Genomic DNA, 19,925 nt, shown 5'->3' on the forward strand with positions numbered 1-19,925 from the left:
ATTCTACATATAAAACATGTCTCAGTTATTTAATAAGAGTTATTGCGTAGTAAAGTGGTGATCTTTACAACTGCCCCATACAACTGCAGGGATCCTTTAAGGAGATGTGCTGATCTTTGGTATCTTAAAAATTTTAACTTAAATTCAAAGCATTTTGATAACATCAAATAACAATCATAGTGATAATGTACTATAGTCACAATTGCAAGTTACCAAGCAAAGTTCACTACATTTAAAAAACGTCAATGAATTTTGTATCTTAGCCCATACAGTAGTAAATACAAATGTAATTAAGGGGAGATTAAATACAGCTCACATACATAGTTTCTACTTTCTGACCATGAACTCAAAACAGGAAATCACATATTAGTCATTTCAAACAATCACTATCTACAGCTGGCTTCTGGAAAGCAAGTAACCACCCTTTGCTAAAACTATAGTTCCTTGAGAAACACCATTAGAGATAAAAACATTTCCTTGGTCATGTTATTCAAGACTGGAGAAAAGAGTATGTACAGCCATATCAATCAGTATTTAGTAATACTTTTGACACTAATCACAACCACATAAATTCATAGTTCAAGTCTGGGTTTTGGCAAGAGGAGGTTAGAGAGACATTAACTATATAAAAATTAGAACACTGCAGAGATTTTGCCAGCAGTTCTTCACTGATTAACGTATATGCATTTTATCAAAATATCTTGCTTATGCAACTTCCTGGGTTTATTTTTGGGCCTGTTGTTTTTAAATTGTATTATCCTCAATCAGAAATCAAGTGTAATTTAGCAGTGCCTCATTCTTATAGGCCACAGGAGACTACTACAGAAGTAAGACACTGTTCTCACAGGCAGGTGATTTCTCATTTCTCTGCTCTTGGCTCTTCACATTTTCCTCTGCCACATTTACTGTTAGCCACCAGTCTTCCCAATAAACTGAGTAAAGAGTGGTACTGTCCGGCTTTAATGCGCCTGTGTTTCAAGGTGTGTGTTATGTCCACTCTGCTAGCCAAATTCTAACTTTGCGAAACGTACTCCGCCTAAGTATTTTGGCCACTGAGGTGCAGCTGCACTGGAGATTTTTCTTTTCTTGTCTGAGGCCACAGCCATATTAAATGATAGAGCCAAGTCAGAAACGTCTATAACTCCATAAAGCCATAGAGACCAGATATGACAACAGCCAGCCTGAGTGAAAATCCCCGCACTGGGTCAGATTCCCGTAGAGCATGGCGACGAGCCAGCCCGGGCTCGACGAGACGCTCGCCAGCTTCTGCCCTGCCCGCTCACGGCTCCGCTTGCCCTCCCACAGCCTCTTGCAACTCCCCTCCTTGTGCCTTCCCCATTCCTCCTGCGGTCACTATGCCTAGACATGCTGCCCACCATCTAAAGCCTCAGCACAAAGCTTGTCCCTTTTCTTCTGACGTGGGACAGCGCGCGATTTCTGGTGCCTCGCTCACCATTAGACGGCATGAACTCTGCAGCAGCCTTGGCCTCTCTGCCCAGCAGCTCTCAGAGGAATTCGGGTCTCACTGCTGAACGTGGTGGGTCTTTGGGAGATTGCTCCTATGTTCCTGCTTACTCTGAGATAGGGGCTGAATCTGAGGAATAAAGGCAGGACCTTGCCAGGAGAAGCCCTGGGAGATGCTTCAGTCTCCTGGGGTTCCTCTGGCACTTGGGATGAAGGGGAGTATTCGCTTGGCAAAACAATTCTGTCCCCCCCAGCACGTGTCCAGCAGTCAATATGTACACACATCCAATTTGGGCACACGGCCAGGGCTGGTGCATCCTGCCAGGAGGGCTGGGCAGCCCAGCATGCAGGCTCACACCTCCCACTCCCTTCTCCCCAACTAAACCCTTTCACAGGTTCTTCCCACTTTTCAGGCTGCAGCTGAGGCGACGCATCAGGGAGCAAATTTACCCTGGTCTTTCAGGGAAAGCTGACACCAGGCCCAAGCTACTCCAAGCACCATCTCTGAAACAACAGGGGCTCCTTCACAGACCCTGATGTTGTCAAGAAGCTGCATGGGTCTAAGAGATGGGGAGCTGAGGGGATAACGCAGCTGGCAGGGCAGGGCCTCACCAGCCAGGACCCAGCCCTGCAGCACTGAAGCCAGGGGCCCCCGAGCTGGTGGCCAGATCCAGCTAAGAGTCCAAATCATGACAAAAAAATTATGGTGATGAGGAAGGTCTGAACTCAAGCCAGGTAAGTTGTCTGCTGGTCAGGGTTAAGACCAGGTTCAGTGATGGCTGGGCAGGTCCATAGTGAGCCATCAGCCTGCAGTGGGGTGGGGGTCATCTGCGTCAATGGAGTCCATGGCCAGGGATAGGCAAGACCATGTCACATCTCCAGGCAGGGACTGACAGCACTGGGCTGGGCTGGGCTGAAAAGGGGGCCAGCAAGGCCTGGGCAGGGAGAGGGAAGGCAGGGGGTGCCTGCAGGGCTCTGACACATGCAGATGGTGGCCAGATCTGCTCCCCTGCAGTTATCACGCTTGGCATGCTGCAAAGCACTGCTCCTAACGCTTCCTCTGCTAGAACTGTTGCCTTGTTTGATATGGTGCCAGTGGGCTAAAATTCCTTCTTTTTGCTGGCAGGGTTAGCTCTGCTTGCACCCATTTGAAATATCACCACTTCTTACACTGTTAACTCTCATCTACTATTATTATTTTTTAGTGTTTATTTTCATTAGCTCTTAATGTTCCTTTGCACTGTATCACTATGGCTTGATTTTATTCTTTTTAATCCTTTTAACAGCTTCAATATCAGAGCGTTCCTCTTTACAGAATCACACAGAATCACAGAATGGTTGAGGTTGGAAGGGACCTCTGGAGATCATCTAGTCCAACCTCCCTGCTCAAGCAGGGTCCTCTAGAGCACATTGCACAAGATCGTGTCCAGACGGGTTTTGAATATCTCCAGCGAAGGAGACTCCACTACCTCTCTGGACAACCTCTGCCAGTGCTCTGGCACCCTCACAGGAAAGAAGTTTTTCCTCATGTTCAGATGGAACTTCCCGTGCTTCAGTTTATGCCCGTTGCCTCTCCTCCTCTCACTTGGCACCACGGAGAAGAGTCTGGCCCCATCCTGCTGACACCCTCCCTTCAGATACTTGTACACATGGATGAGATCCCCTCTCAGTCTTCTCTTCTCCAGGCTGAACAGGCCCAGCTCTCGCAGCCTTTCTTCACAGGAGAGATGCTCCAGTCCCCTCATCATCTTTGTAGCCCTTCGATGGAGTCACCCCAGTAGTGCCATGTCTCTCTTGGACTGGGGAGCCCAGAATTGGACACAGGACTCCAGGTGAGGCCTCACCAGGGCTGAGGAGAGGGGCAGGATCACCTCCCTCGACCTGCTGGCAACACTCTGCTTCATGCACCCCAGGAGACCACTGGCCTTCTTGGCCACAAGGGCACACTGCTGGCTCATGTTTAACTTGTCCACCAGCACTCCCAGGTCCTTCTCTGCTTTCCTGCTGCTTTCCAGCAGGTCAACTCCCAGCCTGTCCTGCTGCATGTGGTTCTTCCTCCCTAGGTGCAGGACCCTGCACTTGCCTTGGTTGAACTTCATGAGGTTCCTCTCTGCCCAGCTCTCCAGCCTGTCCAGGTCCCTCTGAATGGTAGCACAGTCTTCTGGTGTGTCAGCCACTCCCCCCAGTTTAGTACCATCAGCAAACTTGCTGAGGGTGCACTCTGTCCCTTCCTCCAGGTCATTGATGAATATATTGAACAAGACTGGACCCAGCACTGACCCCTGGGGGACACCACTAGCCACAGGCCTCCAACTTGACTCTGCGCCATTCACCACAACCCTCTGAGCTCGGCCATCCAGCCAGTTCTCAAGCCACCTCACTGTCCACTCGTCTAGCCCACACTTCCTGAGCTTACCTAGGAGGATGTGATGGGAGACAGGGTCAAAAGCCTTGCTCAAGTCCAGGGAGACAACATCCACTGCTCTGCCCTCATCTACCCAGCCAGTCATTCCATCAGAGAAGGCTATCAGATTGGTCAAGCATGATTTCCCTTTGGTGAATCCATGCTGACTACATTGGGTAGTTAAGGGCAACTATTTTGCATGGAACAATGGGGAAAAAAGTCAGATCATTGTTCACTGCTCAAAATTGCCTCTGTCATCCTTACTTTCTGGCCAGGCAGCCAGTCAAGGATAGCAAAAGAAAAAAGAACAAAAATAAACAAAAAAGCAACCAGAAAGCCCACCTCTGAAGACACTCTGTCATCTTAAATATTCCTATGGATCAGCTTTGCCTCTCGCTCATGATTACTTTGCAAAATCGAAGGAGAAAAACTGGCGACCCCACTCAGACTCACCACAAACATTATCAAACGAACCATATTGTCAACATATTTGAATTACAGTCATCCTGAATTCTACATTCTGGTAATTGTTAGCAGGCTTTTGATTTTACATCTACTCCACATAAATATTTGTTGCTTTGGGCTTGGTGAGGTCCAGAGAAGAATAATACATGAGACATTTTTCCTGCCTTTTTCCTCCAGCTTACACTACAAGTAGATCTTTTTTCTGCTTTGTGCGTCTATCTAAACACAGTATTCAGAACTAGAAATTCAAGCATTTGTAGCCAAAAAAAGAAAATTAACATTTTCTCCAAGACTATTTTAAGCCTCTGCCAGAATAAGAGGCTCTCTTATGCATTAAAAGGGCGCCAACCGTTGAAGCATTTAGGTTCAAAGTACTGTATATTGCAGGCTGGAAAGATTCAGTAGCTGTTGCTGCCTTCAGGCTATGAACTTGCATAATTTAAGATTCTCAAAATACAGAAAGCTAACGTTCTGGGTTTTAATAGCTTTTGGTGACAGAATTCTAGTTTGTGACCTAACAATCATGATGAGAGATTAAGACAAGTAAAAATCCACTTCCTAACTTCTGTCTGTAAATGCTGCTTAACTCGGTCAAATAAATAGGCTGCATGGAACAAAAGAAGCGAGATACAAGCCTTACAACTTCTGAAGGCTCCTCTGAAGACTTCAAAAGCAGCTGTTTCTCTCCACTGACTAAATAGGGAACTTGGACACTTTGGTTTAAAGAGGAGTGCTTCACTGAGCACACCCCTTCTCAGCCTAACACTTCAGACAAAAAAGTCGGAAAAAAAATCCTTAATGGGACAAAAGGAACCTGTAAGCTTTCCAGTAAAGCTCCAGTACCTCTTTGCACTGTATTTTTTCTGGTATTGCCCATACTTTAGCAACTGTATTCCAGCACATAAAACAGGAGCTGGAATGTAAGAGTACAGCTGCTTTTATAGGTCTGCATCACCATTTTCTTGCTGCTAGTAGAATGAAAAATAATACATGTTCTGACTGTGCACCTTTAAGTCTGAACATGTGGGAATTCTTCTTTAACTACAAATGACATGCCTAATGATGGCTACAACGTCTTCTGTTTGCTGCTGTTAAAGTACAAGCTGAAGCAAGCTTTTTTTGAAGTAACTGCTTATATAAGGTACACCCAGTTTATAATTGTTTGGATTCTGTATGCAAAATTAAATAAAGCTCACAACTTTAAGTGAGTAACTGAAAAAATCTATCGGGTAATCCATCATTTAATGTCATGATTATAATAATTGTGCAGTTGTAAACCCTTATTCCTTATCTTATTAACATAAAAGCATTTTTTTTAAATAGGATGAGAAGCTACAAGTGAAATAAGATTTCTTTGTGTGCTTGTTTGCTTGATTTATGTAAGCTCATAAATTTGTAATAAAATGTACTAAAAATATTATTAGTCTGTGTCTTGTGTCATAGTAAGTGTCATAACAAATGTGTCATTTTGTTTTCAGTCTAAATACTAAAATTGAATTTTTAGTCCTTTTATACTACACTGGTATAAAAGTATAAAGTATAAAAGGTAATGCTCCAATTTAAGATGGTGGAAATACATGACCGAATCATACAGTCGTACAGATTCAATTATACCAAATCTCTGCTTTGATTAAAATACCTGGTCAAACAGAGGCATTTACTGCTAGCATTATCTACAGCTTGCACTAGAGACGTCTAAGAAACAGTATAAAGACAAAAAAAGACATAGTGGAATTCGATCACTGAATCTGCAAGGATCCACTTTATGCTACACATTGGTTGTAAACTTATTTAGTATTAATCTTGCTAGTAGAAACTTTATGGTGAAGGAAACACAACCTTTTTTCCTCAATAGAATGGCATTCTCTTTATCAAAACATCTATTAGGTATGTAACCAAAACAGAAAAAGTTCATTATATAATCGAGCTAAAGCTCCCAATTGTTTTTTAAACCGAGCATTCACTCCACTAATGATCCCAGGAAAAGAAACAGAAACAGCCCACTGTGCAAAGCTGTATTCTGCTTTATAACATGACCACAGCTACAAAATACTGCCCATTGTGCTGCACCACAGCTTCAGATCTCCTTCCAAAACAGGGAAGCAGACACTCACAAACACAAAACCAAAATCAACAGCCCTACTTCAGCTAGGTTTTTCATTACACATTAAGGATTTTCAATAGCAAAAATAAGGTGCTAGAATGAATTTCCTGCATGTTACGTGAGGTACACAGAACAGTTATATCTCACTTTGGAAAACAGGAAAAAAAAGGGAAAGTAAGGGATTAGGAGTGGAGGGGGTAAGTAAGTAGTCACTAAAGAAGAGAAATGCCATAACCTACTATTATGATAAAAATATGATGTTATTACACACATTCTTTTATGTTTTTTGGAGTCCATGAATTGTTTTGGAAAAAACAAAATACCAAGAAAATCCTCTCTGAATTACTGTCTGCTTCCTGAAGCAGTTTAATAGATTGGCAGCTAGTAAGAGGTGTATAGCCTACTTTGCCTTAATAGCTCAGTCTAGCTTTTTTTTTTTTTTTTTTTTTTTAAAGTATTTAGCATTTCCAGAAGGTGGCCTTAACTTGTCATTTACGTTCATCTGTTCCAAGACGGTCACTACAATGTAAAATAAGTAGCACAAAGAAAATATTCACTTTTGGTCTCAGAGATTTCTTCTTCCAAGTAACAGTCATCAGAAGGGCCTTGAAACCCTTTATTCTCTGCTGGGGCAGACAAAAGAAACTGGGCAGGCGGAGAGAACTATAAACTCTTATTTTCCTCTGGTTTTGTCCCCAGTGGATTGTGCACTCCAGCTGAAGCTATCTCCATTTTTGTGGCATTTATAAAGGCTCTCTCTAGGGTGGTTTTTCTGGCACTTTGTATTATCACCTCAAATCTTTTCATTTGTCAGGGAACTTGTAAAGGCAGTTTTGTCTCACTGCAATACCCAATTGGCTATTAGTTTCATCCCTCTGCAAAAATCAGATGAATTTGGATAACAAGTTCAAAATTTAGTAAAGGAGTACAGAAACCTACACATACCCACATACTATAATCACCTGCTGTCCATGAAAAACTAGCTGGAAAAAAACCGGAAGGTAAAGTAAAGCAGAAGCAGAAGGGTAAAGTAAGAAAGTTATAAAAGAGAGCAGTCAAGTAGTACTTGTTTCATACTAAATATACTTAGTGTTATCTTATTGCAATCTATAAAATGGCATATCTTGCTGTAGGAATAAAGTCACTCTCCTATCATTCACAGGCTATGTTGTCAGCCTAAGAATTCAATTGGAATTAGTCAACTGTTCTTACAAAATGAACACTCTGTAGTGTGACCATCTTTTGTAATACATTATGTTTTTAAACTTTTATTGACAATACTGTGCTTACATAAAGGACAAAACACCCAGCTTGTACTGCAGCACAGATATTCATTTCAGCTTCTAGAAGCTATCAAACAATTCACATTGCAATGAGCTTCTTCGGGGAGTAAATCTGCCCCCAAAAGAACCCGCTTTTCTTCCCTCGACATGTAGTTTTCAGCCTCATCCACTCCACTGTATCACTTGTGCATGCATGTAATGCATGCAGCTATGACATCAAATAAAGTTCATTTCATGTAATACAAGTAATTCTGTGCTGGTTGCATTGTTCTGGGGCTTTTCTGTAAATCAATACGAAATGTATTTTTGCTATAACTTTAGCATACTAGGACAGACCTACATGGAATCCAAGCTACCTACTGCAGACTGAAGGACTACTTGTAATTCAGACTGGAAAGGCATACTAACCTCAACCTGCTATGATCAGGATAAGTGAAAAAACAAAGGCAATTTCTCATTATCTTTTCCTGTATATTTACTTCTCTATTGTTTGCACATTTTTCTCCAATATGCAAAACCCCATCAGTCTATACCCACAAGGACAGTTAAAAATGTCCAGCACATGCACAGAAATATGACTTTGATAATCACAGTTAATCTGTTTTTATTTTAAATTGAACAGATGTCTTACTGGGAATGCCCCTCCAAATAAAAACAATGTAGACCTCTGATAGGAAATCAAAAAGAGAAAAGAATGTAATTGGCAAGAGATTGGATTTTTTGGACTAAAAGTCAAAGTATCCTATGATTCTCACTCCCATTACTTTGTTGATATTTCATCATGTTTACAGAAGTCTTAGAAGGTGAGTCCCGATATTGTCTCCTCTATTTGGTGTATTTTCTTTTATCTTGAGACCTAAGTTTTCTTCACATCAGCTAAATTACCTGAAACTGTTTAATAATTAGCAGAGATTATAAGGTTTAGCAAAGAAATGAATTAGAAGCCATGACCAAAAAAATCCCAACCCATTAACAATGCCTCATTTAATAAAAAATCCTCCCTTCCCCTCCTCCTCCTCCCCCTTCTCTCCCTCCCTCCAAGAAGTTTTCTCGGCTCAGTTGGCTAACTACTTCTTCCTGGAAGTAGGTCAACTTCGAGTTTGGAAGCTTCAGACTGTGTGAAAATCTGAGTCACTGCCTTTGAGTTGCAACTGTTTATGACATGAGAAGCAGCACTGAAGAGTTATCAATGACCTGTTATAAAAGCAAACAGAATACAACGTAACATACAAATTGTGAATGAAAAGTTGAGGAGCCTGGGATAACACTACTCGATGCTATGTAATTTACTCTTCCGTCACTACTGCAGCGTAAGAGACCTATTTAAATTCACCCACAACTGCATTAGTTACTCGGGAAGAGTTGCCTTTCACTTGAGAACTCTGTGCCTCACATTGTCACTTCTGTTCCCAGGACAGATGTAAAACCTGCTCTTTATCTGGAATTAAGACATCTCAACAATCTACTGTACGTACAAGGGCAGATTCCCAAGTTCCTGCAGGACTGACAACTTCCTGTGTATTTTTAATTAAGATAGCAAGTATTCAAACCTACTCAGTTTTATTATCCTGGCATGTTTCCATCATTAAGTACAGTGGGAATAAATTACTTTTACAGCAAACTCGCACAAATTACATTTTCTTAAACTGACTTGCAAGTTTTTCTCTTCCTTCTTTATCTTGGTAAAACCAACAGGAATGTTTCAGCTTAACTCTTAGACTACCGCAGTTTGTCCTCAACAATACCACAGAGAGATAAAAAATACACAAGGCTAATAACCTTTATAGACCTAAATACTACACATGCATTTAGATTACTGGCTTCACAAGTAATGATCACAAAAAAACTTCATGTGCTTCCCTATGATAAAAAAATGACTTCTCATGCAGCATTTCACTCTAGCAAATTCTCTTCCCTCATGCTCACATTATCAGTTGTTGACCATTTTTAAAAATAGTGATATTTCCAAATATAGTTGGAGAAGCACAAGCTCTGTTAAGACTGAATGAGAGGAAACATATGTCATTACATAGAAACGAATGAGACTTACCTCTCTCTACCCTACTAACTGCATTTGGTCTTGGCTGCTATGAAAGCACATGTTTTTGTACACAGACGTCAAGAAGATAGGAAAGGAACCAAAGCTCTTCGCTGGTAACCTAGCCATTTTGTCTTCTAGACTATGAAAATGTCAGCATATTCAAATATCACAATTAAACGTGACCTAAAAAGGCTATATATATATGGAAAAGGCTGAGGGACTCGCCTCAAGATGACTCTGCTGCTCAGGGATGTAGCCTTGCAGCCCAGGCAACAAAAAGGCTTAAAAGTGACTCTGCCATCAGCACGGAGGCAGTGTTAGGACCTTGCTGCTTCCTAATGGCTTCCAAAGGACCAGCCTGGAGCTCTGCTCTCTGGGCTGCCTGCAGACAGCCTGAGAAACCAGAATGGTATTAGCTGTAACAAGCTTGCTACGTTAGCTTCCTGCAACAAGAAAGCCTCCAAAGTACCACAGGATATATAATACAATAGTTGGAAGAGCTATAATTATCAGACTTTTGTTTTCCTATTGCAGACTTAAGGACTATTTCTCTCTAGTGATTGTAAAGGGAGCTCACGGCCTGGAAACCTGAACATTATGTCTGAATTACCCACCTGCAATTCCTCCTTAATATGCGTTGAGATTAGTGACTCTGACACCACATAGGGCTTAGGCAGAAGGCGGGCTCCTTAAAATCTGGTAAAGGATCCAGGAAGCCCAGACTTTAGCAGCTACCTAACCCCGAATGAACATAAATTTACTTGTCACCTATGTTTTATAGCACAAAGTCATATCATCAAAATTTAGACTATAATACCAGTGTGGAAGCGCCTTTGTCTAAGAACAAGGTATCATTCCCTATCTGAGACCCACGGTGGTATCAGGACCAGAGATAACGGCTGCTTCCTGGAGTGAATAACTTCTGTTCTAAATCATGTGATTAAATTATCTGATTGTTAATTTCTTTTTATCCACTCTTTATCAAATGTAAAATGCAAAAGCAGTCCAAAAGGGCAAACTCCTCCCAGCTAAATGCCCCAAACATTATTCCATAGGCAAGATCTGCCTTTGCTCGTCCTTCTGGATACATGAACATACATTCTGGGATGAGCAGAGACCTGATTTCAAGAGTAGAGGTGGAGAGAGCTTTTCTTTGACCACTTTATTAGCCGGTACCAAAGACACTTCTGGAAAAGCGAGAGGTGAGCCTGAATCATCACCCACTTGAACCATTCCTTCTCAGGCAGCTACCTCTCAAGGCAAAGCTCAGGTAGATGCCAACCTCCAGGAAGGACTCCCCACCCTGGCCCTCAGAGGCACCTAATGCAGGGGCCTTCAAGCAGTCCTCCCTCTACCTATGGGCTGACTGCAGGAGCCTTCCTGCCCTGTCAGCAGACTCTTTTCTGAGCACTTTAAAAGTGCCTAAATGTCTCTACCAAGTTCAGGCTACCTAACTCTGCCATCCTGAACCACCCCAAATGGGGCAGGGGGCCTCGGTTTCAGGTGCTGTAGCACTATGTCCGTGGGACGGCAGCGGCGGCTACTCCCCCAGCCTCGAACACGTACACGGGACTAGCGTATCCAGATGCCCACAGTCAGGTGAGTGACATGCTATCTCCAGTCAGAGTTCGGAAAGAAGTTATCTTTTCTGTAAAATGCAGCTATTGTACATTTTGGGGACAGAGAGGGGGGCCCACGTACATTTAAGAAGTGTTTTCTGGAGATAATACTTGCTTCCACAAAAAAGAGAACAGTTGCTTTTTGTCTTAAGAGAAGCAAAGTCCATTGTAATTGTAATCACCTTCTGAGAAAGACAACTCTGGAGACTCTTGGAATATTTTCTTTACAGTATGTATTCAATATGATGAACTAGCTTTGGGCAGTTTGGAAAAGAAAACAAAAAAAATTTGAGATAGCAGAGACAGTGAAATGAAAAGATATTTGGCTGGAGTCATATGAATAACTATTATTAGCAGAGTTACTAAAGCACTATTACCCAAGCAGTGCTGCTGGGTTTTTTTCCCTCTGTTGTTTTGCCCATCTTAAGACAGTTATTTCCTTTTCAGTCATTTGTGCTATTCTAAATTTGACCTATTTTAGGCTTATGTAAATGGGAACTCTGTTTAGTGGGCTTACTTAGACAAAGTGTTAGGCCAGTTACTAAAATTATTTTTTCACTTATCAAAGGTTAGCTGAATTCTTATTTGAGAAATATCAGCTACATCTGAGTTTAATATCTAAAAACCAAATCAGTTCTACATATACCTGAAGTACTGCACATATTGATAACCCAATTTTATACCACGCAGAAGGAGTTCTGGATTACATTGCTCTCTTGTTGATTATTACAACGTTACTCATATTACCTTATTATAGTTTTCAGCTAAGAAAGTAGAAGAGGTGAACAGTAATTTTATGGAAAACTATTTCTTAATGTTGTGCCTTTCTTCACTGAAAAATTACTGTTCTCCTCATGTTGAAATAGAAAATGCAAATTTTCTCCTGAACCTGAGAAAAAACTTCTCTGAACCTGAGGAAAAACTTCTTCACTGTGAGGGTGACAGAGCATTGGAACAGGTTGCCCAGAGAGGTGGTGGAGTCTCCTTCGCTGGAGATAGTCAAAACCCGTCTGGATGTGATCCTGGGCAATATGCTCTAGGTGACCCTGCTTGAACAGGGAGGTTGGACTAGATGATCTCCAGAGGTCCCTTCCAACCTAAACGATTCTGTGAAATACTGATATATGCACAGCAACCTTTTCCAGTTTTCTTGAATCTCATGCATCCTCTACTGCAATGCTATTCTGTAACCTTCTAGCATACATCAGTTGATCAGGGACAACACACTATGCTTGCTTCTGCATACAAACAGATCTGAACCAAGGAGATTTTTCTTTATTTAACTTACCTTATTGTAGCACATTAGTATTAAAAAAGGGGGAGCACTATTTCAGGACCTAGTTGCCTCGGTTCAGGCAACCACTTAGTCATTTATCTGGTTTTAAGCACGGGGATATACCTCACTAAGTGAGCAGGACCAGCCCAGAGTAAATTTAGACTTAAAGTTAAGTAATTTACTGATCTGCTGTTTTAGCAGATTATGTAACTAAGTAGGATTTCTTAATCAATGCACTTTAGGAGCCCAAGGAAAATATAAATCACCAAAGGCCTAACTGAACAGTCAGAAGAATGATGCGATCGGGAAACGTACGTAGCCCATTAGCTAATTTGGCTAGCGTACCTGTTGTGGGCAGCTGCCTTACTCTAGGTAGCACAGAGCATGGCACAGGCACACCCCATAAAAGTGCCTGGCTCACAATTTCTCCTAACTGTGCCCAGCACAGCATTAAGATCACATAAACTGAGTGCTGGTTCACTATTCCTCATTCAAATAAAAAGTCGATATTGCAGTCAGACAACATTGTTCTTAACTGGTTATTCAAGATACTCAGGTAGCCCGATTATCTGCAGTCTTAACTCTATGGATTTAGTATAGTTGTGTGTTGCAGCTTTAACATAGCATCATCTGCTGCCGCCTTTCTTGTACATGGGTCACATATAGACCCATATGTGACAGATATATAGCTAGACAGATAAATGCACGAACAAAGGTAAAAAACCTAGCTGAGCCTTTCCACCCCCGTCCCTAGAGAAAATGAAATCCTAAATAAATATGCAAACCACCCGCAGATTCCAGATTTCCTTCGGCAGATTTTCTCATTCAAGAACGGTCCCTTTACTGTGTAATATGCTCCCATGCAGAAGCATTTTGTTAACAATAGTTCTTCAGGAGAATTCTTTATCTTCTGTTCTTCTGAAATAACCAACCATATTAGCCGAGGAGATTTATGTGATTAAAAAAAATCCTATACGAAATACAGGCAGAAAGAAAGATGAACTTGGAAGCAGGATGAAAAGGGCAAAACAAATTGGGAATAAGGCAAGAGAGTTCCACCACGGCTGTGCATAACTACCAAGCCATTCATTCTGTCTACCAGTAATTTGAAAGGCACAAAAGAATCTGTGACATTCATCATGTGTGATATTCAACCATGCAGACGCCATTGGTTATATGCAAAACGTATTTGCTCTTACAGCATTCAAGGAGTCCATGTTTATCTTATCCCTTTGACTGCACAGTTCCTTTTTTAAGTCCTGAAAAATGTATCCTTTTAAAAGGATTTTTAAAGAATATGCATCTCCAGGAAAAAATAAAGCTCACTTAGTACCTGGAGAGGGATCCCAAGAGGACTAATTCTTATTCAAAGCAACAATTACTAGCCCTCAGAATATCACACTTATTTGATAATTCAGAACTACCAGCCTGTTTTGGGGGTGACGGTAACGCTCACACAGCTTACACTGACTTCACTGGATGCTTTAATTATTCTCTACCTCCAGAAAAATGAGTGCAGTATGAGCAGGAAGAATGTTCTCTCGTACTGCTTTACAGGAATGCATACACTCATATGCAGTTAATACAGAGAGAAGGTACCAGTTATCCAGTTTAATTCACATTAATTTATTGTTATTACTCTTTTCTCAGTACCGTGAATAAGGGGTATGTTCATTAACTATTTTGTACAGTCACGTGCAAGTCTTTCACTTAAAGGATTATAAATAAAAATCCTTCTCCGTTATCCTTTTTAATAGAAATGAAAACTAAGGCCGAGACAGTTCTCGGATGTCCTTGACTGATTTGAATGGGAACAGTACAACCAATTTATTTACACAAAAAATAAGGTTATCAACCTGTTTTCTCTCACTTTACAGGGTCTGAAATCCTAACATAGCTCTGTATCACAGGACCAGAGATCACTTTGTGAAAAAGAAGTCCTAAACATTAAATATGCTAATGAAAATGTCCTAAAACAAGCCGATAACATGTGTTGGTATGCAAGTGCATGGCTATGCCGATGAGAACCCAGGCTGAGCCCTGTCTGCGTTTCGACATGGTAACCATGGCAATGGGAAAGGGCCGGCACAAAAGCCTAACAAAGAAAACCTTTAAATGAAAATAATGACAGTGGTTAGAGAATGCTCAAGATTTCTACTGGTGGAAATGACTTGGTTTACTCATCTTGAAACGCATGAACTCCCTTCTACCTGCATTAGCCCTAAAGGAAAGTATTTTATTCACATTTAGCTGTTTGGACGTTTGTCCATTACATTGGCAGATCCCAGTTTTTGGGCTCCAAGAAAAAATATCATATGAAATACATGCAAAAACTACTTTCATTCATTCAAAATTAACAACAGTGAAAATGACCACAATGAATAACATTTATATAGTGACTAAGAAAACAATAAAAAGAAGCAGTATTAGTCCTTTTACTTAACTTCCTAAATGAAAACTCTGTAATCGAATCAAAAAAGTAAAGAACAATTCAAAAATTGTTTCCAAGTCAGGCAACACACGCACATGGTTCAAACTTGTTGGTAACGTCTCATGTTTACTTTGCTCAAATTATGCACAAATAAATATTAACTGTTAATGTATTTAGGAGTGTGAAGGTAATACCCTGCGTATACATTTTAAAATAAACATCATTTGTACAAAATACAAGTCCAGCAACACAGTATGAAAGAACCCTTACTTCAGTGTGCCATGCTGTGAAAGGCAGAACTCCAAGAATAATATATAATAATGCTCTTGCTACCTGACAAACTCTCTTCAAGCAGGAAAAAGTAGAGATAGTTCTGATTTCAGGAAGATTCACGTTTGAGTCCTGCTTTCAAATAAACTTCAGATCTTAGAATGCAAACAGGATTTTCTTAAACATTAAAGTTGCTCACAAGCATCATGATAATAAAACAACAAGGTAACAAAAGATCATTAAAAAAGGGAGAAAGACAAAAGATAAGCTAGCTTGTACAGCTTTAAGTTGTGTGTGCGCGCCTGTGTGTGTATGTGTTACAAACACATACTGTATTTTTGCCTGGACTTTTGGCTTCATTTATTGCACAAAGTGGGTAATTTTCACTTGCTATTCAGTTATCAGTTTTCTCTCTGCTGCTCAGTACATGGCCTTGTACTTTCAAGATATACCATTCTAATTTCTTGAATTAGTAGCCTCTTTGTGGATACATCTGAATATATTTCAGCCACATCTCTACATATTTCAGCATCTATTTGCAAATGCAAGTGAAACTATTTTTGAGAACTCATAGAAAAGAGATTATCCTCAGCCACATTTATAGAAGGGAAACAAAAGATTAAATTCAAAAGTACTCACCAGTGCTGGATATCTAACTTGATACAGCTAAAACCTTATTTTTTCAGAATGCATAACACATTCAAAATACAATTTCCTTTGACTTCACTCACAGCTGTGAATGCACAGCAGCTCTGCATCTCAAGATGCAGTTTCACAACCAGCTCAAGCCAGTGGAGGTGCTGGCTACCAGTGAAATGGACTTTGCCAGCTTCCCTCCCACCTCTGGCCAGTGCTAGCACTTGAATAAATTGTACAAGTGAACAGACTCAGTTTAACCAATCCCCAAAATTGATCTGACTCAAAAAAGGGAAAAGATAACTCCTTGGGCAGATGGGTCCCTGGCCTGTTCTCCAGACCAAGCCCTAGTGGCAGCCCAGGAAAACCGGTGGGAACGTGCAACCAAGAACGGGAGGAAGTCCTTGCAGCAGCAGCCTCACATTTAGGTCAGCTTAACCAGATCGTGAAAACACAGCTTCAGTTTTGAGAACCCCTGGCTGAGCAAAGAGAAAGAGAAGAACACAAAAGCTCCAACCACATGTCAAAGATTTGATTTAAATGACTTGCCTGAAACTGCACTAGGCTTTTGTGACAGCAAAACAGAGAAAGAATCCAATTCTGCAAGGAAAAAAAAAAATCTTTCTCTTAAGCCTACTTTTCTTCTTATTCCTAGAGCACCTTCTAATTTCAGCAATAAGTGAGGCAGGCTTCTCAGCCGCTTTTCCAATCACACTACCTTCCCCTGTCCAGGCAACTACCTGCAGTGCAAAACTGACGTGCAAAGGAGACAAATCCAGGTTGCTAACTTATTTCTGGCACTTCCTAACTTTTGAGTGTTTAACTCTGTTTTTTTATCACAACTTTCATATGTATAGTATCCTAGGATTTAAACAAAAGCAATCTGAAGAAAAAGACTTATATTAGCGGGGTCTTCTTCTATCTCACTATACAGGTGCACAGCCCATTGCCAACAAGATTAATGGGATACTACTGCTTCCCTGGGACAACAGGATGCTTTTCATCAGCAAGATATTTAAGATATGCAATAAGGTAAGTTTTTTTCATATATTTTCTGAATAACAGAAAAGGAAAATTTAGTTTCTATCCAAAGTTTCAGAGAAGCCTCCTTTACATTTTCATATAGGGCTGCTTCCACTTCCAGGCTGCCTGGGTCCCACGGCACAGTTATTAGCTATGTCCACACAGCTAATCCCCCCAGGGCCCTCCCCGCTGCAGCCTTTGGGCAGCGGGCACAGCAGTTCACACCCCACTCTTCAGTGCCAGCCCCCTGTAAAGGGACTGGGGGCGCTGACAGTGATAGCACTTTGCTGAAGACTCTTTTGGTCCTCAAGTCGTACATCTGTAGCCCTAAAGACATAAAATCTAACTGTGATTTTTCAGTTCCAAGTGCCTGAAATAGTGCAGGGGTGTGAGCTTGACAGAGTGGGCCTTTTAAGGACATGTCAGGGCTACATTGTTCACCTCCTGGGTTGTGGCAGAAAGATATTTGGTAGCCTTGAACATGAAGGCCTGCTGAGCTGATATAGATGAGACCACACTAAATTTGGTTCCCTCCATCATGCCCAGTCCTCCACACTGTCTCTTCAGAATAGACTCTGAAGGATACTATTCTTAGGAAACCATCCAGTTTTGTCTCAGAAGGAACAAGCTGGTTCACCCAGAACCTAGGAACCAACTCAGGATCCAGAAGCTATTTAGAAAGCAGAATGCCTAACCAACAGCACAGATTGTTGTAAAAATATTAAATAACAAGAGGGATCGTTCCTGTATTTACAGGTGCGGACCCAGACTTCACACAGGTACAGCTGCACCCCACCAGAAATCAATTGCACAGAAAGCCCAGCTGGGCTCCATGCAAAGTAAGGACAGAATTTATGCTAGTAAGCTGATAAAAATCTATTTCTTTCCAGAGGAATGTATTTTTCTAAAGGTTTGTTACTTGGCCAAATTTGGGTAGATTTTCAAGATGATGCAAATATCACCTTTCTGCCAAATTTCAAATATCTACTTTGAAACATGAGGACACTAGAGCGTCTCAAAGAAAATGTTACCAGAACTGAACCTAGACAAGACACTATATTTTTCCACCAGCCTCACTCTCAGAAGGAGCTGGACTACTCTGACTCTGGTTTTTATGAACAGGCTAAGGAAGAAACCTGATTCTAGAAAATGTACACTTAAAGAATAAAATGCAGCAAACCTATAAGCAACCAAAACCAGTGCCTTGCAACAGAAAGCATCAGGCTTTGTTGTATGCAATGCTATTAAGTCTGTCTTTCAGTTATGATTCGTTATCATTTCTCAGTTGGGCTAGATTAGCTGAATTAAGCAATCTTACAAGAAAAGTAATGCAACTGTCCTAACTGTTGCATTACTTTTCTTGTAAGATTGCTTAATTCAGCTAAGCTAGCCCAATTAAATTCAAATATACTGCCTTTGAAGGTAAAACAGTTCATTAGAACTGAACTAATTTTTTAAGACATGATTGTGGGAAAGCTACAACAGTATCACCACAGCAGGATCCTAAGTGGCTCAGAGGAAACGCTCTCTTCCCAAACGCTCGCTTCCCCAAACTTTTTCTTTTTCCTATGGAGTCCTACAAGATCAAAGAAGGCATAAGTGAGTAGTAATTCAGCAATTACATCCACCAACATCAAACGTCATGACATATCTGAAATCAAAATTATGACAGCTTTGAATCGTATAAATGAAGACATATCTGCCAGAACTGTATGCATACTGCCTGAACAAAGTCAGCCTATCCACTTCAGTCAGCGATCACTGTCAGGGGAATCTTGCTCTCACAATCAGTCCTTGTCTTCTACTTTAAACACCGCTCTACAAAACTTCACAAGTCTCAAGACTTTGACACCATGAATTACAGAGCATATTTATGTTGCTGGCATGCAGTGACTGTAACCAGGAGAATAAAGGATGGATTAAGCAAAAATGCAGAGTGGGTGTTTTCCACTTTGATGCTCTAAGAATTTTTCTTTTTTAAAAAATTACCAGGTTGTTTGTATAACGTATGTCTCACCACAGGTTAATATTTTTGCATTTGATTTCATACCCTGCAGCCGCACATTCCACTGCGCTGTTTGCTATAGTTACTGAAAGAACAAGTTGGAACAGCTCATCAGTGAAAACTCATTTTTATGCTTCTTCAGTAACGTGGTAATTAAAGGCTCATGACAGCATACAGAATATTTAAACTCCGAAAGTGCTTGGGAATTCGCTCATGGCAAGTGAATATGATAGTTCCCAGCTCATAGTTCCCAGGAAAATATAAGTAATGGTAATTTAGTCAGCCAAGAGAAGGAGATGTTTCAAGTTTCCCTGTCCTTTTCCAAGGAGCGACATCTGCCCAACAGGGTGGGAACGGACCTAAAGAGTTCTTGCAAATTAGGAAGAGAATTCACAATAAAAAATATCAGCTTCCCTTTTATAATGCCACAATCACTATGTGAGTATAAACTCACACAGCAAACTGCACCCACTCCCCCCCCCCCCCGCCATCATTTTATTGAAACGCAAACTCCACGCCAATCCAGGAGTTCAGGATTTCATCCACTCTAAAAACGCAGCCTTGCTGCTTGCCGCCAATACATACATGCTCCCCCCGCCCCGCTTCTGGCCCGCAAGCCAGCGGAGGGGAGCGGGACGGGGCAGACGTGCCCAGCTCGGCAGCCTCCGCCCCGCACCTGCGGCGGCCGCGCCGCGCGCCCCCCGCGCAGTCCCCGCACCCCGCCGGGAGACCTACCCAGAGCCAGCAGCAGCGGCAGCGCCGAGCCCATGGCGCGGAGCGGCGCGGCGCGGTGCGGTGCGGTGCGGTGCGGTGCGGGGGCCGGGCTGGGCCGTGTCGGGGCGCGCCGCAGCAGGCCGCTCCCGGGCTGGCCGCTTCCCAGCGCGGCACTGAGCGCCACCTGCTC

General features: G+C 41.7%; 1 protein-coding gene across 1 annotated transcript in view; it reads right to left on the reverse strand.

Moving 5' to 3' along the window:
• LOC104146839 (integrin alpha-2) overlaps positions 1 to 19,925 on the reverse strand; it is a 72,416-nt gene extending 52,491 nt beyond the window's left edge. The window contains exon 1 of the mRNA XM_068926427.1: positions 19,757 to 19,925. Within this exon, the coding sequence (XP_068782528.1) occupies positions 19,757 to 19,790 (34 nt within the window). The 5' untranslated portion in view covers positions 19,791 to 19,925. The remainder of the gene's footprint in view (positions 1 to 19,756) is intronic.

This window comes from Struthio camelus, chromosome W (genome assembly GCF_040807025.1).
Source record: "Struthio camelus isolate bStrCam1 chromosome W, bStrCam1.hap1, whole genome shotgun sequence".
NCBI lineage: Eukaryota > Metazoa > Chordata > Aves > Struthioniformes > Struthionidae > Struthio > Struthio camelus.